The sequence below is a fragment of the Natator depressus genome, chromosome 14 (assembly GCF_965152275.1).
Source record: "Natator depressus isolate rNatDep1 chromosome 14, rNatDep2.hap1, whole genome shotgun sequence".
Classification (NCBI taxonomy): Eukaryota; Metazoa; Chordata; order Testudines; family Cheloniidae; genus Natator; species Natator depressus.
In genome coordinates, this window is record NC_134247.1 from 35,674,679 (window position 1) to 35,692,938 (window position 18,260).

The 18,260-nt window shown below is 47.4% G+C and overlaps 1 protein-coding gene across 1 annotated transcript in view; it reads left to right on the forward strand.

Moving 5' to 3' along the window:
* Window positions 1-4,542: 4,542 nt before the first annotated feature.
* LOC141998759 (uncharacterized) overlaps window positions 4,543-18,260 on the forward strand; it is a 39,120-nt gene continuing 25,402 nt past the window's right edge. Inside the window, 2 exon segments of the mRNA XM_074971759.1 lie at window positions 4,543-4,834; window positions 6,239-6,330. Coding sequence (XP_074827860.1) covers window positions 6,247-6,330 — 84 coding nt within the window. The 5' untranslated portion in view covers window positions 4,543-4,834; window positions 6,239-6,246.

Sequence of the window (18,260 nt, forward strand, 5' to 3'; positions counted from 1 at the left end):
TAACATAAATTTAGGCACAGTTCCAACTGGCATGAACCTTATATAAATAATGGTTCAGAGCCGTCCTCTGTAGTTTTGTCCAAAGGTCATGTTTCAACAACGCTTATCTCCCCAGAATTAAAAAAAAAGGAAGCCGGAAAAAAATAAGAAAACAAAACTTTTTATCTGAGCAGCCGATTCCTCAGTTCAAAGACTGAAAAAAGCGGTCAAACCTGCTTAAAGGTCATGATGAGGAAAAAAACTAAATGTGGAAAATGGAAAAGTTTGGTACTGTATGGTAACAAAATCTGTTAATCCCTTTGGGGCCAAAAAAACCACTCAAGGAACATGTAACAAATTTTAACCTTTCATGTAACAAATAGACCATGTGTTTATTAGGAAACACATGGAGCCTCTCTACCCTAAGGGAAAAAATAAAGAAAACTTTAAAGCAACTAATGCAGTCAGCACACACTCAAAACAAGAAAAAACAGTGACTCAAAAGATGGGATATTCTGTAATGAAATTAAGTAAATTGTAGGAAAAAAGTGTTTTAAATATTGTTAAACAAATAAGGAATATTCACTCAGGATTATCCTGGAAAAAAGTTTTTATAAAAGACCAGGAAATCTTAAAAGAACAATAAAAAAAAATCTTAAAACAGAGCCAAAAAGAAACTTGGCCCCAGACTCTTAACTGGGCATTGAGTTACTACTCTTATATTAATCAATCATTCCAAGATACCTGAAAGGTACAAGTGCATACATGTACCATATGCCAGTGCACTCTCATCCTTTCCGATATAGCCAATGGAAAGGCACAAGAAGTGCATCCAGTAATATATGCCAACGCCTGGAAAAATAAAACAAAATCCTATAAAATAGTACCAGAAGAAAATAAATTATGGTAAATACCTGAATTAAAATAAAAGCAAATACTGGAAGCCCAATGGAAATGGGTTACCTTGGTTAAAAAAAATTGAAATTTAAAATAAAAAGAAGGTAATCTCACCATAAACTTACAGTAAAAAAATGGTTGGTGGAAATTATATAAAATAAACCAAAATATATGTTGGCATAAAAAAAAAGGGTAATGTAACAATAAACAACCAAACCTGGTTTATGGACCAAGAAATGTGGTGTATTCATGAAAATATAACGTATTTCCAGTACGAACAATATCAATGGCACCCCCAAATGACTAAAATCTTTATGACTCACCCTAAATTAACATTGCCAAGTTTAAAAAATATCAAGTAAAATAATACAGATTGGAATATAAAAATACAAACTAATCAAGGCACACTGGACCAAATAGAATGGTCAACTAAACTAATAATATCTGTAAAAGATATGCTTGCTCAAAAGTATAAAATTGTTTAAAAAATAAAGCTGTAAAAAAAATAAAATCTCAAATGTCTGCTTGGTACAATGTTGTATGACAAGTAACAACATGAAATAAAGTTAATTGGGTAATGTTATTTTGAATTTCTGAAACTGCTGTATTATTCCTTATATGTTTCTGTTGTAAATATCAGATGTTAAGCAATATAAAAAAACCCAAGCTTTGCAATAAACTTATAAAATTAAGTTGTTAGATTATACAACTAATAATCATAAAATAATGCTTTAAGTTTTATAAAAACAAAAAAACCCACAGGTAATCTAATAGTTAGTGTACAAATTGTGGGTATGGCGTGGCAATACTGAATGAATGGTGTGAGCATAACTTGACATGACTTAAACATGGCTGAAGGGCTGCAGAGGATCCTGGGAACAGGGTCCGTCTAAGCAGAAGCAGGTTTGATAAAAGACTGGCAAAGCCTGCATGTGTGATTGATATTGTCATATTGAACCTATTGGTCGGCAAATATGGGCTCATGCAAAAGTAAATATCACATGTATAAAGTTCCAGCATGGAGCACAGGTCGACCTGGTTATAGTGACCTTGCAGCAAGGACACCACGCAGAGAGCCAGAGTGAATGATTGATGAGTGAGTAAACGTGGAGTGGAGTGATGTGGAGTGATTTTCATTGGGTACCTCCCCAGCCCCTTCTAAAATACTAATTAAATAAAATTAATAACCACACGCCCACTGGGCATGCTTTTAAGACATGTGACTCTTTTGAGGAAAAAGGGTATAAGAATCAAGCAAAGTAAATTACTGTTGGTTGAGATTCTTTAATTGATGCTTAAAGAAGCAATGCTGCCAGACAGAGTAGCCAAAACTCTGCTCCGTGGCCTCGAGTAGGACTGTGAACCAGAGGTGTCTCAAGACAGCCAAGGCCTTGCCTCGAGGGAATCCGAGACAGGCCAGAGGGCTGAGAAGAACAGACCTGGAGGGAAGAAGCCGTCCATAAAATTGGTAACCACCTTCACTGTTTGCCAAGCAGGAACTGCATCAGGCTAGCACAGGGCCTGCTTGTGTATGTTTGTAAAAGAGAGACTTGTTAAGAGGAATTTATAGCTCTTAATGTATTGCTCTTAATGTCTAACATAGAAGTTATGTGCTTAATGTAACCCTTTACCGCTCGTGTAATTCCTTCTCAAGAAACTATTGTGCATTGAAAATAATTGCTGTGGAACTTTTTCACTGGTATGACAGTGATCTGCTCCACTGGGCACCAGTAAAGATCCAATTCAGGGGTAGTAGCGCCCCCTGTTGTCAACACTGAGCACCCCCAGCCTCTTCCCCAGCAGCTCTTGTCACAGCAGCACCCCCGGACACCAACATAGAATCATAGAATATCAGGGTTGGAAGGGACCTCAGGAGGTCATCTAGTGCAACCCCCTGCTCAGAGCAGGACCAATCCCCAATTTTTGCCCCCGATCCCTAAATGGCCCCCTCACGGATTGAACTCACAATCCTGGGTTTAGCAGGCCAATGCTCAAACCACTGAGCTATCCCTTTTTTTGTTGAAGAATTGCCAGTTTTAGGTCTGTAATCGAGTGACCAGAGAGATTGAAGTGTTCTCCAACTGGTTTTTGAATGTTATAATTCTTGATGTCTGATTTGTGTCCATTTATTCATGATGCTTCAGATGGGATGGTTTGCAGAATCAGGCCCTCATCGGCTCTCTCATATATTATTGCTCCACATTTCATACAGCAGGAGGTGGGATTCAGGAAGGGGGTCTGAGCAAGGGAGGGGAGACTCCATCATTGGAGCCCAGGTGGGGAAGGGGCTGAGATCCAGGCAGCTGAAGCTGGTCCGTGTGTCAGGAACTGCTTCCCATCAGAATTTGCTACCAATCGCAAAAACCTACATTCATTTGGCACCTAAATTTTTGCAGTAGCAGTCCCCTAAGTGCCTGTGTTTCTGCCTCTAGACATGTGCACTGCTGCCCCCCGCTAGGCACCCACACACCTATCTCCTGCCCGATCCCTAGAATGACCCTGAATCTAGGGAAAATAGGTGCTTGTCTTCAGGGCCCAATACAGCAGGTCTGCTCAGAAGCTACAACATCGCACTGGGAGCTTAGGTTTAGTTACTTGTCCACTAGGACCCCTAAATCCTTTCCAGAGACACTGCTTTCCAGGATACAGCCCCCCATTCTGTAGATAGGGCCTACATTCTTTAGGACAAATTTTCAAAAGTGTTTCAGCATCTCAAGATGCAAATAGGTGCCTGTAGGATTTCCAACATACCTAAGCAGGTTAGACAAACACCTGTCGGGGGGGTCTCTACTGAATCTGCCACAGCACAGGGAGATGACCTTGATGGCTTCTTGAGGTCCCTTCCAGCCGTACATGTCTATGATTTCTATGAGGTCATGTGATAAAGAATAAACTTGTGCTAGAGGAAAAATAAAAAGAACAAATTGTGAAATAACAATTGTAAATTACAAAATCCTGGTAAGAACAAAGGAAATGTTCTGCCAGGAACACTGCAAGTGATTGCCTAAATACCAGCATCAATTACTATTTTCTGTGAGGATTTATTATTAGAACCTTTCACTAAGCAGGGCAGTGACATCCATCTGCACAGTGTTAACCAAGGCATGCTAAGGAAAACAGGAGTAAGCAAAACACTGCTTTTAAAAAGCACTAAAAATAAATAAATAAACTGAAGTGAAATTGGATTTACAGTGGTTTACTGGAAACAGAGTAACTTTCAGGCATCGGAACAGGAGATAAGACCCCCATAAAGTGCCAATGAATTATTTTGTGTAACAAAGACATGTCTGGTCATGTGCTGTAACACCACAGCCCTGGAGAGGGGTTGCTGAGATGGGCCAGCAAGGAACACAAACCTCTCTGCCACCCATGTGCTATTTTGGCAACCACTGCCCAGGGCTCACCCCACTGTGGTCACTTTTATCCCCTCTGCCCCTCGCTGTCCCAGGGTTTCCCCTTCTGCCCCTGTCTGGCAGCGCATCTCCCCCATCCTAACCCCGGTTCCTGCCCCCTCTCCCTGACTCTGTCTACCTGCCCCCCTCATCCCCCTGCCTCCGCCAGCTGCTCCACCCGCTCCTGGACACGTTTCGATCCCGCCCCATAAACAGGGGGCCCCTGCCGCCCTGCCGCGGGGAGGAGCTTCTGATGGCAAGTGAGGGCAGCGGCTTCAGCAGATGTTCCCGAGCGTGTTCAGACCGCTCCAGCCTGCTCCGTGACCGCTCGGCGATGGGGGGAAACTCCTCTCCTCCGCCCCTTCCCTCCCGGGGGCTGCGCTTCCTGGGTCAGCGGCTGCTGCTGCCGCCGCCTCCATGGTGATCGGGGAGCCTGGGCCGAGCGGCTGCTGCTCCCCCGTGGGGTCTGTCCGAGCCCCCTCTGGGCCCAGCCGGGGGCACTTTCTGCGGCGGCTGGAGCCAGCCCCGGGCTCTGCCGGCACCAGCCCCTGAGCCGGAGCCTGCAGGTGAGGGGAGAGACCCGGGGAAAGGGCTGGGGCCGGGCAGGAAAGTGACTCCGCACCAACGGCCCCTCCTCGCATCTCTGCTCCCGGGGGTCTGCGAGTCCCAGGCCGGCTGCTGCCCTCACTCCCTGGCACCCCGAAGCTCCCGTCAGCAGGAGCCGATCCAGCCCGCAGAGTGACTGGCCCCAGCACAGTGACCAAGTCTCCTGGGTAGAGGGCGAAGGAGATGGGGAAAAACAGGCTGGCAGGGGCAGCAGGAGCTTATTGCGGAGGGAGGTTCCCGGCTCCCAGCCCTGCCCAGCCCCGTTCCCTGCAGCGCCCCGGGGACAGACTGACTTTCCTGGGAACAAGGTCAGGAGCAGGGAGAGGAAAACCAGTTGCTGCTCCGCCTGGTCCCTGCGCTGCTGAGGGAATGTGCCGCGGTCTGGGACAGAGTCAGGAGGGGTCCCCCAAACGGGCTCCTTTGAGTCTGCTCTTTTCTAAGGCCAGGAAATTCCTACACTAGGAAATTAGGTCAGTATAACTTCCTCACTCGGGGTGTGAAAAATCCACACCCCAAGAAAAGTAACACAGTTAAACCGACCTAATCCCCAGTGTAGACCAGGGGTGGCCAACCTGTGGCTCCAGAGCCACAGCCGACTCTTCAGAAGTTGATATGCGGCTCCTTGTACAGGCACCGACTCCGGGGCTGGAGCTACAGGTGCCAACTCTCCAATGTGCCAGCGGGATCTCACTGTTCAACCCCTGGCTCTGCCACAGGCCCTGCCCCCCCTCCACCCCTTCCCACCCCCTCCCCTGAGCCTGCCATGCCCTCGCTCCTCCCCCACCCCACCCCCCAGAGCCTCCTGCATGCCACAAAATGGGAGGGAGGGGGAGGTGCTGATCAGCGGGGCTGCCGGTGGGTGGGAGGCATTGGGAGTGGGGCAGGCAGAGCTTATGGGAGGCTGCTGACTTATTACTGTGGCTCTCTGGCAATGCACACTGGTAAATTCTGGCTCCTTCTCAGGCTCAGGTTGGTCGCCCCTCGTGTAGACAGTGCTAGATAGACAGGAGAATGCTCCCATGGACATAGCTACTGCCTTCTGGGAGGTGGAGCACCTACCTCGACAGGAGAAGCCTTCCTGTTGGCATAGGTAGCATCTTTACTGAAGATGCAACTGTGCTGTGGCAGCATTGTAAGTGTAGACCTGCCCTAAGGTTTGGTTCAGAGACTTTTAAAAATGTCTCAGTGGGTTTAGTCCTGATGGGAGGGGCTGGGTCTGCGCTGCAATAAAGTGACCAAGTGTTTTTCCAGCCTGGCAGAATCGAGAGTCTGGCTTCAGGTAAAGAGCCCTGGGGGAAACTGGGGTGTAAAATAGACTAAAACATTTTCTGATGCCTGCCCAATGGCCCTTCTTGCACTGACAGGAGGCAGAATGACATCCACATCTTGCTCCAGATCCTCTCATCCTCCCCAGGGACGGGGAAGAGACATGGCTGCTTCAGTGGTGCTGGCTCAGGTAAGTGTTTGGCAGGGAGCTGCTGGGGAGGGTGGGGTTGGTCTGGACGTGGGGGAGAGACAGGAAATACAGGAGGAAAGCTGAATGGGGAATGAAAAACCTCTGTTGTGTCCTTTGTTCTCTACACAACAAAACCAATATGGAGAAGCCACAGGGGCACAGCTAGGTCCTAAATAACCATGTTTAGTAACTATACACAGACATGCAAGGCCTAGCCACGTATTTACGCTACTACTTAGATTAGTCCTTGGCAGCTTCTAAACCACAGAACATAGTGAGCCACCAGACAGCTCACAAACTGTTTGAAGGGATGTAAAGGGTTTTTTTGGATTGCTTGGTCCTTAAGGGCAGCTAATCATCAACGGGAGCCCTTCCCAAGTGTCCCTCTGCTTTGGCCTCAGTGGGTTTCAACTGCCTGGGTTCTCAGCTACTAGCTATAGTGCCCCCACCTGACTGTTTAAGGGAGCCAGGAACCCTACCCTACCTCCCTATGTAGTTTCAGTTATCCCTGACCCGGTCCTTACCCCCAGGACTAGCCTGATGCCTCCGTACATAGCTTCCCTAATGGATGAACCAACAATCAATGTACACTTTATTTACAAGGGGAAATATACAGGAAGCCTATAAAGGGAAGGGAAAGATGGTCTTGGAGTAGATACATCAGTAACACCATACGACTCACAAGTAACACAACCCCGAGGGTGGATTGCCCTGGATTGACGAGTCCAGTTTATTCCACACTAGTGGGCTCCAAAAGGTGGAGGACCCCATATTCCTTGATGAGATGTTGCAGGCCTGAAGCTGCTGGAGTGCGATGGGGTGATGAGGGCGCCGATTCGCCCAGGGGTCTAACCTCTCTTTGGCAGCAATAGGCGTTACTCAGAGTGGGAAAAGTCTCCACAGCATAGGGAGGCTCCTCTGCGTTTCCCAGGCCACTTGCTCTCTGCCAGAGTTCGGCAAATCCCTTGGAGGGCAAAAGCGGCAACACACTAGGCAGGGGGAGACAGTTAGGTGATTGCCCGCACTCCCCTCAGGCTGTGGGAGACAGACAGGGCATCGCCCACCCTCCCCTCAGGCGGGGGGAGACAGTAAGGTGGTTGCCCATGCTCCCCTCAGGCAGGAGGGAGACAGCTGGGGGATTGCCCACATTCCCTCAGGCAGCAGGGAGACAGTCAGGGGATTGCCCGCACCCCTCTCAGGCCGGGGGAGACAGTCAGGGGATTGCCTGCACTCCCTCAGGCGAGGGGAGACAGTCGGGAGATCGCCCATACTCCCAGCAGGCGGGGGGAGTCATCTGGGGGATCGACCATGTTCCCATCAGGCAGGGGTAGACAGTCAGAAGATAGCCTGTGCTCCCCTCAGGAAGGGGGGAGACAATCAGGGGATCACCCGCACTCCCCTCAGGCTGGGAGAGATAGTCAGGGGATCACCCGCATTCCCCTCACTCAGGGGAAGACAGTTGGGGGATCGCCTGCCCTCCCCTCAGGTGGGGGGAGACAGTCAGGGGATCGCCCATTCTCGCCTCAGGCAGGGGGGAGACAGTTGGGGGACTACCCGTGTTCCCCTTGGGCAGGGAGAGGCAGTTGGAGGATCGCCACGGGCTCCCCTCGGGCAGGGGGAGACAGTCAGGGAATCGCCCGTGCTCCCCTCAGGTGAAGGGAAACAGTCGGGAGATCACCCATGCTCCCCTCAGGGGTCAGCAGGTGGGACATCCTGCTGAACTTGTGCTTAAAAGCTGGTTTAGGCAGACATTCAGTGAAAGACATCAGCTTTCTTGTGCATAAGTTCAGCTAATTTGTTTTGTATCGGTATCAATAATAATAATAAACATGAAGGGCTTTTATGCTCTGCCAGTCCAGTTGAATCCATGTCATTCTCTATTATTTATTACTGGATCCTTTCACTTCACAACATACAGGTTCAGCATATGCACTTTATTTATGTTACCTTCACTTTAATAAGACCTCAGGGAGAGAGGATGTCCATTGTATGTTTTTAGTAGCACTGAGGTTTTCCACAACTTCACTTCTGTAAATAGCCTCTGATAATCCTGCTATGAAATAAGACAGAGCACACCCTGTATCAAGCTTCATTTGAAGTCTAACTTAATCTACATTGTAAAGAATTCCAAACAACATTTTGTTTTCTTCTAACAATTCTAGAGATGCTATAACTGTCCCGGGGCTTGTCATGACTGCAAAGTTAACGCTAGTTATAGCTCGAGTGCCGCCCCTAACTTGAGTCGAGTCCACACACAAAACCCTTAACTTGAGAGCAGCACAGCTGCCTGCAGAATGAAGAATCATGGGATGTGCCCCCAAAAGTCTTAGCAACACACATGAGTGAGAGCAGCACCGGTGTGGACAGTGGACACGGTAACTCAGGTGTTATTTCGCTGTGTGGCCTCTCTCACTCAAGCTAGGCTAATTTATGAGGAGTACCTCATAAACTGAAGTTAACTCTGCAGCGAAGACATATTCTCACTGGGCTCCATGTTCTCTTGATATCGGTGGGACAGTCCTCTACTGAGCTATTGTATAAGCCCGTTTTCCCCAAATACTAGGCACTTTTAACCCTTCCCTCTTCCACCCTGATTTAATAAACAGTCCAACTGGCTGCAGGTAGCAATTTCTTCGTAGATTCACTTTCTCTGGGCCTCTGCCATCAGTGTCTATTCCACTGTATTCGTGGATTTGGACCATGTCCTCGGTGCAAATTGTTGTGTCTTTTTACTGTGTAATATGCCAAAGAACTCAATGAAACTACACAGACATAGTTGGGTTCCAAATAATCACATTTAGTAAATTTACATAGATACCCAAGGCCTAGCTACATACCCACTGCTGCTCTGATTGGCTCTGGAGGCTTCTAAAACCTAGAACACAGTGAGCTCCAATAAAGAGCTCATAAACCATTTAAAGAAATACAGTAACTCCTCACCTATAGTCGTCCCGGTTAACGTTGTTTCGTTGTTACGTTGCTGATCAATTAGGGAACATGCTCGTTTAAAGTTGTGCAATGCTCCCTTATAACGTCGTTTGGCAGCCGCCTGCTTTGTCCACTGCTTGCAGGAAGAGCAGCCCATTGGAGCTAGCTGGTGGGGGCTTGGAAACAGGGTGGACCGGCAGCCCCCCTATCAGCTCCCCACTTCCCTAAGTTCCCTGTGCATCAGCCGCCCAGCAGGCTGTCAATTGGCGGGCAGTTCAGCTGTCCCTCCCCCCACTGCCACATGCTGCTCCTGCCCTCTGCCTTGGAGCTTCTCCCGGGAGCCTCCTGCTTGCTGTGCAGGGGGGAAGAGAGGGGAGCTAATGTCAGGGTGTCCCCCTCCCTCCTGCTCCTGCACCCCACTTACCCCATCTCCATTGTGGGGGGGACGACAGGACAGGGCTCAGGACAAAGGGAGCTTCCTTGGAGCAGCTGCTGTCTCAATTTGCTTATCTACTTAAAAAGGCAGTGTACTTAAGAGTGGGGTCAGCCTACTTAAAGGGGCACTCTCTCTCACAAAGGGTGTGTGTCTCTGTCTGCCATGCTGTCTCCCCTCCCTCCATTTGTGCTGCCTTGTAGAGTGTGCAGCTACATTAACAAAAATGAATTAACCCTTGAGGGCTCAGCCAAAAGCTAGTTCATCATTTAGCAGTAAGGCATTCCCTGGGAAATATCCCACCCTCTTCCACCCGCTGACGTCACCACCTCAACCAAGCTTCACAATCATCATTGCTGTGTACAGTATTAAATTGTTTGTTTAAAACTTATACTGTGTATATATATAATATAGTCTTTTATCTGGTGAGAAAAATTTCCCTGGAACCTAACCCCCCCTATTTACATTAATTCTTATGGGGAAATTGGATTCGCTTAACATCGTTTCGCTTAAAGTCGCATTTTTCAGGAACATAACTACAACGTTAAGCGAGGAGTTACTGTACTAACCTAACCTTATACACTACCTCTTCTTTAAGGTAGGGCCTGAATTTTAGGGATAGGGTGGAAATACTCCTGTGTGAGGAAACAACCCTGTCATAAATATAAAGGGAAGGGTAAACCCCTTTAAAATCCCTCCTGGCCAGAGGAAATCTCCTCTCACCTGTAAAGGGTTAAGAAGCTAAAGGTAACCTCGCTGGCACCTGACCAAAATGACCAATGAGGAGACAAGATACTTTCAAAAGCTGGGAGGAGGGAGAGAAACAAAGGGTATGTGGGTCTGTCTACATTCCGTCTTTGCCGGAGATAGACCAGGAATGAAGCCTTAGAACTTTTAGTAAGTAATCTAGCTAGGTATGTGTTAGATTATGATTTCTTTAAATGGCTGAGAAAAGAATTGTGCTGAATAGAATAACTATTTCTGTCTGTGTATCTTTTTTGTAACTTAAGGTTTTTGCCTAGAGGGGTTCTCTATGTTTTGAATCTAATTATCCTGTAAGGTATCTACCATCCTGACTTTACAGGGGGGATTTTTTTTTTATTTCTATTTACTTCTATTTCTATTAAAAGTCTTTTTGTAAGAAAACTGAATGCTTTTTTATTGTTCTCAGATCCAAGGGTTTGGGTCTGTGGTCACCTATGCAAATTGGTGAGGCTTTTTATCCAACATTTCCCTGGAAAGGGGGGGGTGCAAGTGTTGGGAGGATTGTTCATTGTTCTTAAGATCCAAGGGTCTGGGTCTGTAGTCACCTAGGCAAATTGGTGAGGCTTTTTACCAAACCTTGTCCAGGAAGTGGGGTGCAAGGTCTTTGGGAAGTATTTTGGGGGGAAAGACGTGTCCAAACAGCTCTTCCCCAGTAACCAGTATTTGTTTGGTGGTGGTAGCGGCCAATCCAAGGACAAAAGGGTGGAATATTTTGTACCTTGGGGAAGTTTTGACCTAAGCTGGTAAAGATAAGCTTAGGAGGTTTTTCATGCAGGTCCCCACATCTGTACCCTAGAGTTCAGAGTGGGGGAGGGACCTTGACATGGTGGCATAGCGGTGGGATTAACCTGAAATCATTTTGAGATCCAGTTGAGATTTTTTTGAACTAGAAATACAGATTTTAAAAAAGGAGATTTTTTTTTTCTTTCCTTTGGAAAGGAAGTCCAGAAGCAGCTGAAACTGAAAGCAGCTTGTTTTTTTCTCTGCTTTGTGGCCAAGCAGAGACAAAAGGGGATTATCTTTGTGAATTGCAGGTTTTCTTTGCCTGGAGGCAGGGTACTTAACTCCTGCAGGGAAATTCACAGTCTTCCAACCCAGAGTTTTTTTTTTCCCTAAAAGTAAATAGAAGGGGGGGTGTTCTACCCATTTGCCTGGAGACAAAAGTGGCAGGGGTTTTTTTTTGGATTTTGAGTTTTTACAAGGAGCACAAGTTTAAAAAGGAAACTTGTTTTTTCCTTGGGCTGGGTAAACAGGTTTCCAAGTAGTTGGAAGTTTTTTGCTTTGATTTGGGCCCAGAGCAGAGACAAGGGAATTGTCTTTTTCTGTAGGCTGACAATCACTATCAGAGAATAGGTATTCTATTCCAGCACAGCAAAATTTTACAGCCAAGTTTTGTTTGTTTATTTCTAAACTTCGGGTGTAAAGTTAGTTAAAAACAGAGAGGTTAGAATGACCAAATCCGCGGCTCGACTACAGCTGGAATTAGCCAGATTTCAGGCTGAGGAAAGACAAAGGGAACATGAAAGACAGATAGAACTCATGCGGCTGAAGAAGGAGGAGAAGGAACAAGAAAGGGAGGCAGCGAAAGAGGCAGCAAAAGAGGCAGAACAACACCAAGCGGCTGCTCACAGGAGAGCTATGGAAGCAAGGGACAAAGAACTGGAGGAGAAGGAAAAAGAGAGGAAGTATGTGGAGGAGATAGAGAAGATAAAGGCTCAGCAGAATATCCCAACAAACCCTAGCAATCCTTCTCCAAGTACCACTTCCCATCCCAGAAAGTTCCCCACCTACAAGGCAGGCGATGATACTGAGGCCTTCCTAGAAAACTTCGAAAGGGCCTGCCTTGGGTACAACATCTCTACTGACCAATACATGGTAGAGCTGAGGCCACAGCTCAGTGGACCCTTAGCTGAGGTGGCAGCTGAAATGCCTAAAGAACACATGAACAAGTATGAACTGTTTAAATCCAAGGCAAGAGTCAGAATGGGGATAACACCCGAGCAGTCTCGTCGGACGTTCAGAGCCCTAAGGTGGAAACCAGACGTGTCATTTACCCGACATGCCTACCACATTGTGAAACATTGGGATGCCTGGATATCCGGAGCAAGTGTTGAATCTCCAGTAAATTTGCCCTTCCTAATGCAAATGGAACAATTCTTAGAGGGTGTTCCTGAAGAAATAGAAAGGTACATCCTAGATGGGAAGCCCAAAACTGTAATCGAGGCAGGAGAGATTGGAGCCAGATGGGTGGAGGTGGCAGAGAAGAAAAAAACTGGTCGCAGTTGGAGCGGAGACCAGAGGGGACAACCCCAGGCCACACCCTATTACCGGGGGCCGCCCAAAGCCCCACCTACCTCCCAAAGAACCCTCCAGACCCCTTATCGTCCCACCACCCCGTTCTCCAGCAACCCTCCTCGCCCCAGTGACCCGTCAGCTGGACGATGTTTTAAATGTAACGAGCTGGGGCATGTAAAGGCCAACTGCCCCAAGAACCCCAACAGATTACAGTTCATTGCACCGGAATCACACCAGAGGTCCACAGGCCCAGATACCTCCCAGATACCCTTGGAGCGGAGGGAAACTGTGAGTGTGGGCGGGAAGAAGGTCACCGCGTGGAGGGACACCAGAGCACAAGTGTCAGCTATCCATGCTTCCTTAGTGGACCCCAAGTTAATCAACCCAGAGATCCAAGTGACAATTCAACCCTTCAAGTCCAACTCTTTCGATTTGCCTACAGCCAAGTTGCCTGTCCAGTACAAGGGCTGGTCAGGAACGTGGACTTTTGCAGTCTATGATGATTATCCCATCCCCATGCTGTTGGGGGAAGACTTGGCCAATCATGTGAAGCAGGCCAAGAGGGTGGGAACGGTCACCCGCAGCCAGGCTAAACAAGCCGTGAGGCCTAGCTCTGTTCCGGAAACTTCTATCAGGACCCGGTCAGAGGTGATGGACCTGGACCCCAGACCAATGTCTGCAACAGCAGTAGTGGATCCAGTCCCAGAGACCCAGACGGAACCAGTCCCAGAACCGGAACCAGCCGAACATCCAACACCAGACCCATTGCCAGCACTGAATCCAGTACTTGCAACCTCAACACCAGAGGGCCCCACTGACCCTGAACTGGCAGCAGCCGATAACCCGACACAAGAGGCTCAGCCAGAGCCTGAATCCCAACATAGTGCACCAGCGGAGAGCGGTTCACAGTCAACAGAAACAGCTCCATCCCCTATATCGCTTCCAGAGGGACCAAGCCTAGGTCCACAATCCAATGAGGAACTGATGTCTCCAGCATCAAGGGAACAGTTCCAGACCGAACAGGAAGCAGATGAAAGCCTCCAGAGAGCTTGGACGGAGGCACGGAGCAACCCACCGCCTCTCAGCTCTTCTAATCGATCCAGGGTTGTTGTAGAAAGAGGACTTTTATACAAGGAAACTCTTTCTGGTGGACACCAGGAAGACTGGCATCCTCAGAGACAGTTGGTAGTTCCAACTAAATACCGGGCCAAGCTCTTGAGCTTAGCCCATGATCACCCTAGTGGCCATGCTGGGGTGAACAGGACCAAAGACCGTTTGGGGGGGTCATTCCACTGGGAGGGAATGGGCAAGGATGTTTCTACCTATGTCCAGTCTTGTGAGGTGTGCCAAAGAGTGGGAAAGCCCCAAGACCAGGTCAAAGCCCCTCTCCAGCCACTCCCCATCATTGAAGTTCCATTTCAGCGAGTAGCTGTGGATATTCTGGGTCCTTTTCCGCAAAAGACACCCAGAGGAAAGCAGTACATACTGACTTTCATGGATTTTGCCACCCGATGGCCGGAAGCAGTAGCTCTAAGCAACACCAGGGCTAAAAGTGTGTGCCAGGCACTAGCAGACATTTTTGCCAGGGTAGGTTGGCCCTCCGACATCCGCACAGATGCAGGGACTAATTTCCTGGCAGGAACTATGAAAAACCTTTGGGAAGCTCATGGGGTAAATCACTTGGTTGCCACTCCTTACCACCATCAAACAAATGGCATGGTGGAGAAGTTTAATGGAACTTTGGGGGCCATGATACGTAAATTCGTAAATGAGCACTCCAATGATTGGGACCTAGTGTTGCAGCAGTTGCTCTTTGCCTACAGAGCTGTACCACACTCCAGTTTAGGGTTTTCCCCATTTGAACTTGTATATGGCCGTGAGGTTAAGGGGCCATTGCAGTTGGTGAAGCAGCAATGGGAGGGATTTACACCTTCTCCAGGAACTAACATTCTGGACTTTGTAACCAACCTACAAAACACCCTCCGAACCTCTTTAGCCCTTGCTAAAGAAAACTTACAGGATGCTCAAAAAGAGCAAAAAGCCTGGTATGATAAACATGCCAGAGAGCGTTCCTTCAAAGTAGGGGACCAGGTCATGGTCTTAAAGGCGCTCCAGGCCCATAAAATGGAAGCATCGTGGGAAGGGCCATTCACGGTCCAGGAGCACCTGGGAGCTGTTAATTATCTCATAGCATTCCCCACCTCCAACCGAAAGCCTAAGGTGTACCATATTAATTCTCTAAAGCCCTTTTATTCCAGAGAATTAAAGGTTTGTCAGTTTACAGCCCAGGGAGGAGACGACGCTGAGTGGCCTGAAGGTGTCTACTACGAAGGGAAATGTGCTGGTGGTGTGGAAGAGGTGAACCTCTCCATGACCCTTGGGCGTGTGCAGCGACAGCAGATCCAGGAGCTGTGCACTAGCTACGCGCCAACGTTCTCAGCCACCCCAGGACTGACTGAACGGGCATACCACTCCATTGACACAGGTAGTGCTCGCCCAATTAGAGTCCAACCTTACCGAGTGTCTCCTCAAGCTAAAACTGCTATAGAACGGGAGATCCGGGATATGTTACAGATGGGGGTAATCCGCCCCTCTGAAAGTGCATGGGCATCTCCAGTGGTTCTAGTTCCCAAACCAGATGGGGAAATACGTTTTTGCGTGGACTACCGTAAGCTAAATGCTGTAACTCACACAGACAACTATCCAATGCCACGCACAGATGAACTATTAGAGAAACTGGGACAGGCCCAGTTCATCTCTACCTTGGACTTAACCAAGGGGTACTGGCAGATACCGCTAGATGAGTCTGCCAAGGAAAGGTCAGCCTTCACCACACATCTCGGGCTGTATGAATTTAATGTACTCCCTTTCGGGCTGCGAAATGCACCCGCCACCTTCCAAAGACTTGTAGATGGTCTCCTAGCGGGATTAGGAGAATATGCAGTCGCCTACCTTGACGATGTGGCCATATTTTCGGATTCCTGGGCAGACCACCTGGAACATCTACAAAAAGTCCTTGAGCGCATAAGGGAGGCAGGACTAACTGTTAAGGCTAAGAAGTGTCAAATAGGCCTAAACAGAGTGACTTACCTTGGACACCAGGTGGGTCAAGGAACTATCAGCCCCCTACAGGCCAAAGTGGATGCTATCCAAAAGTGGCCTGTCCCAAAGTCAAAGAAACAGGTTCAATCCTTCTTAGGCTTGGCCGGTTATTACAGACGATTTGTACCGCACTACAGCCAAATCGCCGCCCCACTGACAGACCTAACCAAAAAGAAACAGCCAAATGCTGTGCAGTGGACCGAAAAGTGTCAGAAGGCCTTTAACAAGCTTAAAGCGACACTCATGTCTGACCCTGTACTAAGGGCCCCAGACTTTGACAAACCGTTCCTAGTAACCACAGATGCATCCGAGCGTGGTGTGGGAGCAGTTTTAATGCAGAAAGGACCTGATCAAGAATTCCACCCTGTAGTGTTTCTCAGCAAAAAACTGTCTGAGAGGGAAAGCAACTGGTCAATCACTGAAAAAGAATGTTACGCCATTGTCTACGCTCTGGAAAAGCTACGCCCATATGTTTGGGGATGGCGTTTCCACCTGCAAACCAACCATGCTGCACTGAAGTGGCTTCACACCGTCAAAGAAACTAACAAAAAACTTCTTCGGTGGAGTTTAGCTCTCCAAGATTTTGATTTCGACATCCAACACATCTCAGGAGCTTCTAACAAAGTGGCTGATGCACTCTCACGTGAAAGTTTCCCAGAATCAACTGGTTAAAATCGTCCTTGAGATGTGGAAAATATTGTTAGTCTTTATGTACTTGGTAGTATATTTAGAGATGCATGTGTCTTATTAACTCTGTTTTTCCTAGAGCTTCAGGAAGAAATCCCAGCCAGTGTTTCACCCTAGCTGAGATTTGGGGGGCGTGTCATAAATATAAAGGGAAGGGTAAACCCCTTTAAAATCCCTCCTGGCCAGAGGAAATCTCCTCTCACCTGTAAAGGGTTAAGAAGCTAAAGGTAACCTCGCTGGCACCTGACCAAAATGACCAATGAGGAGACAAGATACTTTCAAAAGCTGGGAGGAGGGAGAGAAACAAAGGGTATGTGGGTCTGTCTACATTCTGTCTTTGCCGGAGGTAGACCAGGAATGAAGCCTTAGAACTTTTAGTAAGTAATCTAGCTAGGTATGTGTTAGATTATGATTTCTTTAAATGGCTGAGAAAAAAATTGTGCTGAATAGAATAACTATTTCTGTCTGTGTATCTTTTTTGTAACTTAAGGTTTTTGCCTAGAGGGGTTCTCTATGTTTTGAATCTAATTATCCTGTAAGGTATCTACCATCCTGACTTTACAGGGGGGATTTTTTTTTTTATTTCTATTTACTTCTATTTCTATTAAAAGTCTTTTTGTAAGAAAACTGAATGCTTTTTCATTGTTCTCAGATCCAAGGGTTTGGGTCTGTGGTCACCTATGCAAATTGGTGAGGCTTTTTATCCAACATTTCCCTGGAAAGGGGGGGGTGCAAGTGTTGGGAGGATTGTTCATTGTTCTTAAGATCCAAGGGTCTGGGTCTGTAGTCACCTAGGCAAATTGGTGAGGCTTTTTACCAAACCTTGTCCAGGAAGTGGGGTGCAAGGTCTTTGGGAAGTATTTTGGGGGGAAAGACGTGTCCAAACAGCTCTTCCCCAGTAACCAGTATTTGTTTGGTGGTGGTAGCGGCCAATCCAAGGACAAAAGGGTGGAATATTTTGTACCTTGGGGAAGTTTTGACCTAAGCTGGTAAAGATAAGCTTAGGAGGTTTTTCATGCAGGTCCCCACATCTGTACCCTAGAGTTCAGAGTTGGGGAGGGACCTTGACAAACCCCCTGAATGTGTTGATACCAAAGCTCTGTTGCCATCCTACAGCACTCAGAAGCCAAGAGTAACTCTGGAGGTGGGCTTACAAACTGTAGAGAAATGGTGGCCCTTTTGAATAAGGGCTGTGACATTGCTCTCTATATGATTTTATGAAAATATGCTAATGAGTGTGAATATAATGTAACTGGAATATGCTTCATGCAAAAGGTCTCTTGTAAGGTATCATTACAAAGCTTATAATCTACTGAGTGTGGTCATGTATGTATCCTTCTTGTATCTTAAACTAGAAATATTAAATATAACTCCGAGGGCCTATTGTAATTATGCAAAGTGTGGTCCATTAATGGTGGTTTGGAATTTTGATGGCTCCCATAACCAGGACAATTGACTGTAGAAGACTCTGTTTACTTGTAAGTCTTCCTGTATACCTGTGTGCTGGCAAGTGGGTAATGAAGTCTTACAGTGACATGTGATCATGTCACCTGAACTGGAATCCATCTTTAACCTGGTACTTTTCCATTTAGAAGGCGGGGTGGGAACCCAGAGAGGGACAAAGGATTCCCGCCTTGTGCAAAAGATGTATAAGGGGGTGGAACAGAACAAAGGGGGCTGCAGTCATGAGAAATCCCCTAGCTACCACCTGAGCTGGAAC